This window comes from Ischnura elegans, chromosome 10 (genome assembly GCF_921293095.1).
Source record: "Ischnura elegans chromosome 10, ioIscEleg1.1, whole genome shotgun sequence".
NCBI lineage: Eukaryota > Metazoa > Arthropoda > Insecta > Odonata > Coenagrionidae > Ischnura > Ischnura elegans.
In genome coordinates this window covers 94,433,840-94,445,989 of record NC_060255.1, presented here as the reverse complement: position 1 = coordinate 94,445,989, position 12,150 = coordinate 94,433,840, and the positions used below count along the sequence as shown (strand labels likewise).

At 37.6% G+C, this 12,150-nt stretch overlaps 1 protein-coding gene across 3 annotated transcripts in view; it reads right to left on the bottom strand.

Annotated features, from left to right (window-relative positions):
- Positions 1 to 1,291: 1,291 nt before the first annotated feature.
- Positions 1,292 to 12,150, bottom strand: part of LOC124167340 (hippocampus abundant transcript 1 protein) — a 37,260-nt gene continuing 26,401 nt past the window's right edge. For 2 of the 3 annotated variants that reach the window (XM_046545335.1, XM_046545336.1), the window contains exons 9-12: positions 9,245 to 9,342; positions 6,988 to 7,283; positions 5,044 to 5,179; positions 1,292 to 3,388 (exon numbers count right to left, since the gene is read on the bottom strand). In XM_046545335.1, coding sequence (XP_046401291.1) covers positions 3,297 to 3,388; positions 5,044 to 5,179; positions 6,988 to 7,283; positions 9,245 to 9,342 — 622 coding nt within the window. In that variant the 3' untranslated portion in view covers positions 1,292 to 3,296. The remainder of the gene's footprint in view (positions 3,389 to 5,043; positions 5,180 to 6,987; positions 7,284 to 9,244; positions 9,343 to 12,150) is intronic. The other variant, XM_046545337.1, reaches the window with a different exon arrangement.

Here is a 12,150-nt window from a genome sequence, read left to right as displayed (position 1 = left end):
TTCTATCTTCTGTGAATAGATAAGAGTGAGTCATGGTGCAGTGTCCTATCCTCAGTCTTGTTATGACAACCTCCTCTCTCCGTGTACCCCTGACAGATGAGGCCCACCTTGAAACGTCAGGTTTCACGCTATACAGTTTGTTCCTTGTTTGGGAAGAGGGATTTTTATATCTACAATTATGTATTTATCATAGCATTCATTGCTGACCTATTCTCAATCATCACATATCATTGCTATCCCAGTCATCAGTTTTATAAAATATAGCACATGGCCAATGTTAGCTTGCTAACTTGCGTAGCTGAATTACCGACGTAGACCTAGGGATTTCTCCCCGACCCTTTAAGTCGCCTCTTACGACAAGCAGGGATACTGCGGTAGTATTCTTGATCCCCATACCCGCAGGGATATTTATATCTACAAACTACATCACATACACATGATGAAGTTGACTGGATGCCTAATAATGAGAGAACTTCTCTCTCGTATGTCACAGAGGTCGGACGCTGCATAATGAAGGACTAATTCAAATGATGCGAGGAAGTTTCCACCACTCAGATTCACCTCTCCCATTCCGTTGCGGCAACCCTGAAAAAAATAAAAGCTGAGCCTGATATGGTCTCAGTATACTTACTTTCTGAACATGGACTCTGCTGCACTTACAAATGGGCAATAGGACCAGTATGACCATGCCAAGCTCAGTAGTATGCATGCACGTGTGTATGCAATTATCACAGCAGTAAGTGACAATAACATACACACCTGTATGACATCTACCTAGCTTTTGCACAGTGAACTCTGGGTGAAACAATATTTAAAAAGAAAGGCAGAAATAGAAAAACAATTATAATAATAGAAATGAAATGAACAACACTGAAGAAATATGAGATAAGTAGTAGTCAGAAGATAAAAGGGGCCTAACATTTCTGCATACTGTATTACCTGCACAATGCATATAAAAGCAAGTAAACTATTCAACATAATTTGGCCTTTAAAAATGAATATCACCTCTTAAGACTAGTGCATTCTCAAATATAATTCACAATTTATTTCCGATACTATCTTAAGCAGAAGAGAATGCATCAAAAACAAGAGAATATGCAGTGTACTAACAGTCTTTTATAAGCTTACCGAGTTCACCAATCAATGTCCAATGTCCAGTCCCTAAATGTGGGTAATTAAGTTTCTATTCACATGCTACTTCATCTTCTAAAAAACACCTAATGACTACAATCAGGATTGGGAGAAAGCATTATTTTCAAGACAAACATGCAGATAAAATTAACATCAAATGTTATATGGAAATCTATTCTTTTTATTGAAAATTAATTACTGGTGCAAACATTACATACGCATGAGCACTGCCCCAGCAAAAACAAATAGGACTATGCCATGTGTGTGTCATTGATGTCACCAAATAACAATTAATTGCTAAATGAACCTTTGATATCACTTGGCTAAAATTGATAATTCCATACTCTTTATCATCCTTGAGTTTTCCATCAGCTCCTTCCAATTGTACATTTTTATACATATCCTTGAAAAATATACTACTTACTGTATTTACAAAATTTAAAGCATCTGTGGTTAACATTTGGCAACAGGACATCTACAATCACATCAGCCAAGTTCAACCTATTGAATGTCTCTCAACGAGACTGAATTTTAAACTTCCAAGGCCCAGTATGATCATCCCACAGTCAGGTATCATCAGTAATTTCACCACACGATAAGCCATGTTAACTCAAAATGAACTCTGTACCAAAAACGCAAAGAGAAAGGGAATTACTCAACAGGATTAATTTGGCTGTATTTTTAGAGCTTGCATCTGGTAAACGCACATTAAATAACATTCAAATAGTGTAACATTCTTAACTTTTCGTGCGTGCACATTAGTTTCCATACACTTTGACTCAATTATAACACAATTATTTACACATTCACCATGTCATACAAATTAAGAAATAAAAACACTTGCGGTGGTAAAAATCCAAGTTTTTTTCCTCTTTCACCTGTCACTTTCACTTGGTGGGACAAGGGGACTGGCCAATTTTATTTTTAAACATTACGGTCTATCGAGCGATCAACAATTGCAAATTCACAAAGAGAGACCTACTTTGGACACAATTGGCCACTAATACTGCTCTTTTGACACCTGAAGAACTACAAGTTTGTTTAGTGACAAGAAACTCAAAGTTCAGTGAATAAATGGGTCGTCTAAGACATCTGCAACGGGATACTAACACCCCTCTTTTTTTCCATGATATGCAACTCAGGTGGGGTAGGGACCATCTTTCTCTTCTCGTCGCAGAAGAAATTAAGGAGAGGAGGAGGGGAAAGAAAGCCAATGCAACCTATTGAGTGCAGATGGGTGTCGAATCACACTCATACGCAAGCACACTTCCAAATAATTACACACGCTACGTTTGTTCACTGCTCTTCTCAATAAATTAGAATTTGATTGTCGACTAACACTTCAGCTGGAGCAGCCATTATGTTAATGGAAAGATTACAGCACTTTCAAAAAGCTCACTAGAAGAAAATTACAACAAAAATACTTCTTATTTTTAAAGATCTTTATGACTGTTAAAACAACAGTGATAAAATAAATACAGGGTCATCTGAAATCTTATAACTATCTGCCTTGTACTCACGTCTTCCAAGACTCCACACACTTTCAGCTTCCGACAAAATGCAAAGAATAATTCAGTGATAAGAGGGCATTCCCATCAATAGAAAGCAGACTGAAAACACAAAGATCATTGCGTGCTTGGCTGGAGACAATACACAGATGGCAAAAGGGCAACTCCACTCCAGCCACGAGTAATTCACAAAAATACCTTTTTGGTATTACAAATGCCAATGTAATAATAATGCATTTGCACAGACCAAATGCCATAAATGGAATGGAATCACAATGATCAGGGACAGCCCCCAAAACACCACAACATAGCCAGTCACGACAGACTGCAATTCACCATTCGACGAGGAGCAGAAGTAGTTGACACAACTAGATGGCTACATAGCGCCGCCACGCCTTGTAAAAAGGCTGCGGCAACCTGCTCACAGCAAAAAATGGATGGTAATCATTATATTAAAGATTGGGGCAACTGCCACACAAATGGGTATCCTGCCAAGGACCGAAGGATGCCACACACAAAATCCTACCAACAGCAGGTGCAATCTGAATCTTGTGCAACATGCTAAAACCATTTGGGGTCAGTTGGAGCAACTGCCAACTTTTTTAAGTGAATCCTTTAACTTTTCACTGAAGAGGGCACGTTAACCACTTTCAAACTTTATAGGACTGCTGAATCCTCCACCAATGGAGAATGTGGCCCTATGTCGTGCTTCTTGTGATCCAATTCGTAATGAACTTCCACTGAAAGTCCTGAAATACATGGAAGAAAGAATACATCAGTCATCAACAAAATTTGAGTACCAATTCTCTACACAAATATTTCCACACATCTTAGAGTCATGATAACTTCACCTAGCCAGGGGAACATGAGTAAGAAATAAATGTGGCAGACCTCTAATGATGCTATGATTCAACAAGGATATCATGAGAAGGTTTCTGGATGAAAAAGAGAGGTGCAACTTAGGGTGGAGCTGACGGACATTTTCATACTCATGAGACCTGAAGTTCGGTATAGCTGTCTTGGATTTTTCAACGCAATCGACCAATGATAGGGTTAGAGGGTCTAGTCCAGTGGTCAAGGCAAGGGACGGGCACCATTGAGATGGGTCCCATATCTGAGGGACAAAAATACCACGGTAACTCCACCCTAGAAATGCGCTGCATATGGAGAGGTTTAAAATATTCTTCAGCTCAGATAACGTTTTCCTATTGTAGGTGCCGGCAGGAAAGGGTTAAAACTCGTCAGGCCACACACTAAATATGCAACGAGCATACACATTCTGGCACAGAAAGACTTCATCCATGAACTCAATAAAATACTAAGGAAAGCTTAGAAATACATCCAAAACTAGTAACAGATAGCCACGAGCATTATGCAGCTTTCAAACAAATCAGGCTGGGAGCCCCAAGAGACACAAGGGGCTACAAGCTCGGCTTCGATTGCTTGAGCTAAGAAAGCAGATATTTTTCAAGGCGACACAGATATCATCATCTAAGAAACTCAGCATGTTTCTATGTGCAATAGAAACAGTAAAATAAAGAGTTATTTTGATTAACAGATAGGCATAGGCATTCTTATGTCCCTGAACAATTACAGATTTCAACCCTTTCGCACCAAATGCCAGCTATAAATGACATTCAAGCCATATATAGCCAAATTTTCAAACACAAAAGACCTAAAGTTGGCTATAGCTGACGTGAATTTCCCAACTCAAACAAACAAATGTCAGCTAGGGCAAAGGCAGAAGAAGGGAAGTGACCACCGAGGTAGCAACTGTCAGAGGATGTTTTGCCCCACCCTCCAACTCAAATATGATCCTCTTCATACCAAGATTCCAAGCAGACCTGGTTGAATCATCAATGATTTTCGCAAAGAAAAATTTTTTATTCCAATTTTTCATGCTTTGGAATGAAAGAAACCAAGTGATTTTAATGATTTTTATTCAAAAAAATTTTTATACTTTGAACTTTCAGTTGTGTTCCCTACTTAAGCAATTTTTAAACAAAATTTTAGCGCTCTTATTAACAGAATTCTGGCATGAAAGTAAGAACATTATGTGTTCATATTTGATGAAAATTATGTGATAAGAGAAATATTGTTGTATACACGGGAAAACCCCTGAATTTGTTTAATCGCATTAATGAATTCTGCGAGTCATGAACACTAGCTATGATTTTTGCCGATCAAATTATAAAATTTACTCTGTGCACACCATGAGCACAGCAAGTGCAAAGCTTCAAAGATTAGCCTCAAATATCAGGGTGGGGGATTCTATACTAAAGATGGGAGATTAAACTTGTAGAAATACAGTAATTTATGGAAAATGAAGGATGACAAGATCATAATCCATATCAAAACAACTCCACACAGAAGTTAAATAGGAGAAGAGTAAGAGATAACATACCAGAGTGCCTACGTGTCGAGCTTGGTCTTCCGAGCCCAGCTCCAATGGAGGAACTATTATCTGGGATGAAGACAGCAACCAGCAGGGCACATATGACCAAAAAAGCACCAAATACAAAGGGAGGACCAGGCACCATCTGAAAAGAAAGCATAGATAGTTCAAAAATATGTCCTAATCACAAAATCCACGATAACATACTAAGTTCTAAATAAGCCACTAAAATCTCAGACACAGTGATCCACCATCCACTTCTCTACTAGAACATCTTTTCTCTATTTGTCACCAGAGCAAATGGGAGCATGTCAGAAGAGTTCCAATAGTTAAGGGAATTCCCATGTGAAAGTCTCATTTTAAATTAAGGAACTTAAGCTTTCCTTACGACTTTTTCATGGGTTCTATGACCGTGAAGAACAACATTAATGTATTTTTGAGAAGGAAAAGGCCAGCCATTCTTTACTCCAAATTACTCGAAGGGTAGGCATGGGATTAAAAATAGAAAAATTATGGCCTCTTCCCTTTCAAGGTTTCCAGGATGTAGCGATTAAAAAATTCTCTGCCATTCCATGGTTTTCCAGGGGAATTGCCTTGTTTTCTAGGATGCTGTACAGTCAGAACATAAGAATTCTAGGCCAGAATAATTCGCAAGGGATAACCTTAACTATTCATAGGAATAGTTTACAATTCATTCAATAATGAGAGCAACACCTTGAGTTGAAGAAACTTATCACACACGCAAGTTACACCAATTAACCCTTTTAGTGCGGCGGGCTGATATATCGGCTTTTGCCGCTTGGGAGAAAAGTGTGGAAGGCCGATATATCAGCTTTCACATGGTCCATTATTTAATTTGATATTACTCATTACATTGAGATATTTTATTTCAGTAAACGTAAAAACATTTTGTCAATATTAACCAGTTTAACCTCAATAATAAAAAAACTCTTATGGATATGTAATAAACTAGCTTTGCATTGTTTTTTTTCCTGGTTGCCACATTTTATGAAAATACCCTCCCCACATTTCTCACCAGTACCCCAGGAAGAAGGTTAGCACTAAGGGGGTTAAATGAGGTTCATTAAACTGCCTAGATATTCCATAAAGTATCAGCTTAAATTCTCAAAAAAGGAAAAAACAACAGCATTATCATAACATGCAATCTCATTTTTTTAAATAATAATCAGAAGACAACCTCTTCCATAAGAATACAACATAATAGGGTAGTTTCCTTCATCAAAGAAAACGAAAGGCATTGATTGCGATTCCTTACCCACCATTAGTGTATTTATAATAAACAAATGATTTGGTTTTAGAAATCCCAGTTTAGACGAATGGCAATGGTCAATTTTAACCTCTTTTGAAAAAGGCCAGATTGGCACCCATGCGATACCACTCCATGTGACGCCACAGGGACCTAGTTTCTATACTAGTAGATAGGAGTTTTACATCATCTGAGATTACCAATACATGCATGAGGCACAGAGCTCAGGGAAACATCTCTTAATAAACACTTATTGAATTGCCTAAGGTCGGAAAGCTTCCCTCCTTTGATAGGGCATTATTAATCCTTATTTAAGCCTAGCACTACCTGGTAACACGGTACTCTGCTACCTGATAACGGCCTGCGTAATATCAGCACTCAAAGGCTCGCCCCAAGGTCACCTCACACGGTGACAGCTGGAACCATAACTACGTCACACAGACTTTTCCCAGCATTCCTACATAGCCGTCGCATTTTTGCACGCTTGAAAATTTTCACTTTCCAATTAATCGTGAAAAATACATATCGTCATTTAAAAATCTAAAATAATGAAATGAGTACTCCAGGAGTAATAATCTTTTGATTTAGGCATTAAATAAATAATAGGAAACCACCCTACTGTTCTCAACATAACTATGAATTACACACTATGAAATACCCTTAAATGAAAACTGCATAGAACTTACGTGCAGTATTACCTGTGGGACAAGATCAGACCTGCCAATGCCAGAGGCAATTCCAATGGCCGACCCATTGACCCCTGCCATTTCCCATCGTGGCGAGTGGTGAAAGTGGGGAGGGGGTCTGGGTGGGGGGGGCACCACCACCTGTGGGTGGTGCAAGTGGGGAGAGGGCGCTGGCGGCAGGCCCACTGCCTCGTCGTTGAGGTCGACGTGGAAGAGGTAGAAGATGAGCCCAAACATGGCAGGACCCAATCCATTGCACAGACCTCGCATGCCAGTCACCATCCCCTGAACCAGACCTGAAACATGATCATGAGCTGACATGAATTTCAAAGAATAGATGGCGGTATTGTTTTTAATCCACCTAATGAGAAAACCCATTTCGATCCACACTATTATTTCATCATAGTTTTCAGACTCCAAAATGAGTTTAAAAGTGTTGACGAGACAGGCGTGGAAATAAAACTGGTTGTTTTTGGTGTGATGAGGCAGAATCGTTCCATCATAAAAGATATCATGCAAGTTCCACCGAAAACCTGTATTTATTGTGCTACTTTTGTGGAATCACGAAACAGGTAACACAATGACAGAGAAACATTTGTATGTAGGCAACATTTTCCGGGTTTTTACCACGTCGTGGTTGTGTTGGAGAAAAGTTTCTCCTGCATTCCAGCAGGTGTCTTCAGGTCGAAGACCCCTGCTGGAATGCGGGAGACATTTGTATGGTCTACAGATTTATATCACTAACAATGCCATCTTCCAAGACCTTGAACTTGGGCTGGTTAATAATAAAATTGGGGGACCATTAAAATGTTTTTCTGTCATCATATAACCTGATACCAACATGAATAAAATGGAGGCTTTCTAAGGTAGTCACTTTTTAACAAAGGAAAAAGAAAAGGCAAGCAATTTTAGTTTACAAAAATGTGAGGAGAGAATGTGAAAAAATATTGGTGATACATAGGTTGATGAAGTAGAACTATTCCATCAGCCACAGGTGAATAAAAAGTTTGAGTTTTTAATCCTCCTAATGAGACAACCCGTTTCAATATTCGACACTATTATTTCATCATAGTTTTCAGACTCCAAAATGACAGAGTTTAAAAGTGTTACCAAGACAGACGTGGAAATAAAACTGGTTGTTTTCGGTGTGATGAGGCAGAATCGTTCCATCATAAAAGAGATCATGCAAGTTCCACTGAAAACCTGTATTTATTGCACTACTTGATACATTTTGGTGCTTTCACATCAATTATAAGTCTCTTTCAAGAGACACATGAAAATAATATGATGTGACGTCATGTAGTGTCCTGAATAATTTTTCAGTAGAACTTAAAAGATCTCATGTACTAACAGTAAAATCCAGTTGTAACCTAGGTCTTGGGGGACAAAGTTTACATCCCCATCATGGGCAACCCATGTTATTGCAGGTATGCTCTTGGACAACAAAGGATTAACCTCTTAACCTCCACAGCTAATTTATTCCACAATTTTAATTGCATAATACAATTTGAAAATGCTATTTTGTCATTCAGGGTAACATCCACCATCCATTTTGATAGGGGCACCTAAAGTAATCTGATATTTCCCTTTAGTGCAGCAGTTGATTCGACAAATTTGGCCAAAAAGTCACCAAAAAGTATCAATCAAAATCATTATGGTATGACTTTGGGAGACATGGTGAGACCCACAGTACATCCAAATCCACAGTTCATTCGAGTGCGTAGTAATAGCTTTTTACAGTGTGAGAGACTAAAATGGTATATACAGTGCATCAAAACCAGTTGTAAACATTACCATTATTATTTTATTCACTTATACAGAATAATGAAATTTTTACCCCTTGTTCAACTTCCGACAATGAATATAGTCTCCGTATTTCTCTGAATATAGTCCCCATCTGAATAATATCCCCCCCCCCCCCTCTAATTGTGAGGCCTCAGTTTAGGGAAACAATTTTAAAAATTTGCTTGAATATAGTCCCCTCTATACTTTTCCCAAGGGCATTTTTGGAAAAAAAGGGGGGGACTATATTCAGATAAATACGGTCATTCTATGCTCAGTAAGATTCAAAGCTGCAACTTTATTGTAACATAAATTAATGTATAATATAATAGCAGCAGCGATAAAATTCAAATTAAAGTATCACAAAAGCAAGAAAATTAACACACAATCATCCCATGATCAGGGTAGAAATCTCATGAGCAAGATTCATCAATTAATATTCTACACTGAGAGCTAACTTAGCAGTCATACACACCTTGCTTATCAACATCTGAATGCATGGAGACAAATGCGCTTATAGCAGGGTACGTGATGCTTGAAACCGATGCCAATACTCCAGCAGCCCACATCATCCTAGGAATACAACAACAAAATATATTACAGGAGAAATTACTACCTGCCAATCTGCCGTAATGAACAATATACCAGGGATAGTGAAAATCATACTCATTTCAGCTGCCTACTTCTCTTACATAAAGAAACATGTCCTCACTGATAGACTGATTAACTCAATCATCAATGCACAGTCCAATTATTGGAAATATGGCCACGGATTTGTCTACCTAATTGACAAATATGGCAATTTGCAAATTTACAAACAATTTCTTCATTCATCATAAATTATTTGCTAATGAAAAATTTTATTTAAACATCATCTCATTTTGTTATAAGTTTTTGAACAATTAACATTGCCTCCTCATTATACTGGTGTCACAGCACCAAAAATCTGGGAAAATCCAGAATTACCCCAGTCCAGACAGATTCTCAACTGTATCAAATAGATTGGCAAGAAGCAAGACAAGATTCCGAAAATGGGTACCTTTCCTGACTTTTCAATTACACCCCCTCCTTTTTAGCATGATAATAGCACACTAGTAGCAGCAAAACACTTATCATCCTTGATAAATGCATCACTTTTTTCATTGATTTTATCATTTATTTAATGGAAACGATATTTCCTCCACTAATATCGCCTGTGTTTATGCATTGAAAGAAATCAATAGATGGAGCAATTTGCCATTTCTATGATTTGGCAGCAACACATCAGGAGTCTTATGGAGAATAACAATAGATTCTCCTTAACTCTTGGATACTCAGTGTCGATAAATTGGCTCCATGTTTAATCCCATGCAAAAATGTTTGCTTAAGCTTTCTGGGAGTGAAAACAGAAATTGGAGTGACAGCATAAGAGTACAATAAAATTTAAAAAAAAAGAAACTAAAATGAAAAACTTCTTTTATCTAAATATACAGTTTATAACTTAATAATGTATATGAAGAAAATCTTACAGCTATAAAGTAAACCTACTTAATTAACTGTAAAGCCATTCAACTCACTACTCACTTACCAGTACCTTTCACTAGTTTTAATAAATTTCCACTGACAGAAGTGTCTCTTTATGAAATGACAACTAATCCATGTGTGAACACTACAATCGTGAGATACAGCTACATACATATCCAAACACTTGGATGGAGAAATTATTCCCCATTTCTATTTCCAAGTGTTCATTGCACCATTTTAGACTTTCAGGAATTAATTTTATATGTTTGGGTGAGATTTCACAATATTTCAGAGCTTATTTATTCATTTAAAAAAAAATAAAAAACAACATTTACCCACAAAAACAATAACGGAAGCATTATTTCTCCATCCACCCAACTTTGGGAATATATTTGGCTAGGTACTTAATTTGAATATCACATTTAGAGATAGAGGGAGATTATACAGCAGGCTTTTTAGACCACGCCGAGAAAGGTAAACAAAGAGGATGGATGAAAGAATTACTGGCAAAATTATACTTAATATGAGAATAAATTTGCCTCCCTTGACCACTATGCCAACTGTGATCTAGGGAAGACCAACTTATTCGCACTAGTAGTACCAGACCCAACATTTTGATGGATAATCTCTGCTTACTAAATCATATTGACTATAATTTATTTCTTATCGTATGTATTCTGTTAAAATATGATTCGATTTTTTTCACATGGTAATGGAGTTGTACCACCATAAATAAGCCAACAACAGTCAAACTGACAGGTTAAGAGATTCCATTTTATTTGTAATGGAAATGGGTGTTTCATTGAGGAAATCACTACACTTTATGCCTTTAAGTCTGGCCATTTGATCTTTTAGTTATCACATTTATGCATTTAGATTTTTCATTAAACTTAGAATGGAAATAAGCAAATAGCAAGGATAATCAAGAGTTTGCTGTATATCAAACGTTGTATGCTGGTAAAAAAAATTCAGCTCAATCGCTTATAATGATCATGCATGTACTGAAATTCTGCCGATAACGAGGTGAGTTCCCCGTACATTGGACTTCCCTACGATCGCCAACATGGAACGATTACGGATAATATGAAAATCCCACCATTTCAAATTATTCTTTGGTCCCTTGGGGAATTAATTCCTTTATTATAAAGAAATTTATGGCCATCTTAACTACACCCATGTCTCGTATAGCGCAATTTCGATTAGCGCAATTTCGATATAGCGCAAATTCGTTCCTCGGGGAAACATTGCAACGCAGTGTAGCATAATCAAAAATCTTAAACGCTCTCATGATAAAACGTGAACTTGCGCTAAGTACACACGAAATTTCTATCAATTTACGCATATTAATATTGTTTCTTGCCTCAAATCTTCTTTTTTGTTTATATATTAATTGAAATTCATTGCTGTGCAATTGCCAAAAGTATTACTCGTCATTGGGTCCAGATAGCCGGCCTACCGAAGATTTATCTCGTATCCTTTAATCCCTTTATATCAGAATGATAATAAATAATTTAGATCGTTAATTAAGCGTGGGGCTAGTGGAAATGAGTTTTTTTTTTCAGCAATACGGTTTGAGACGTATTTTTGCCGTCGTAGGTTACCGGGCGATTGACTTCCAGGTAGAGGGTCTACGCTAAAGCCTTCAAGGTCATTGGTATTCACGGGGGAGAAATGGAGCGATGGCCGAGTTGCGCATGAATAGCATCAACACAGAAAAGGGTCCGCTATAGAGTCTCAAACACAATGGCTTCGCTCCCTCCCCGCAGTCATAGGCCTTCTGCGTCTCAGGAATACAGTTCAGCAGAAGAAGGTGATTTAGATAGACCCATACAGAGTAAAAACCAAGAGAATATGGAAAAAAATAGGAATGTGTGTAGA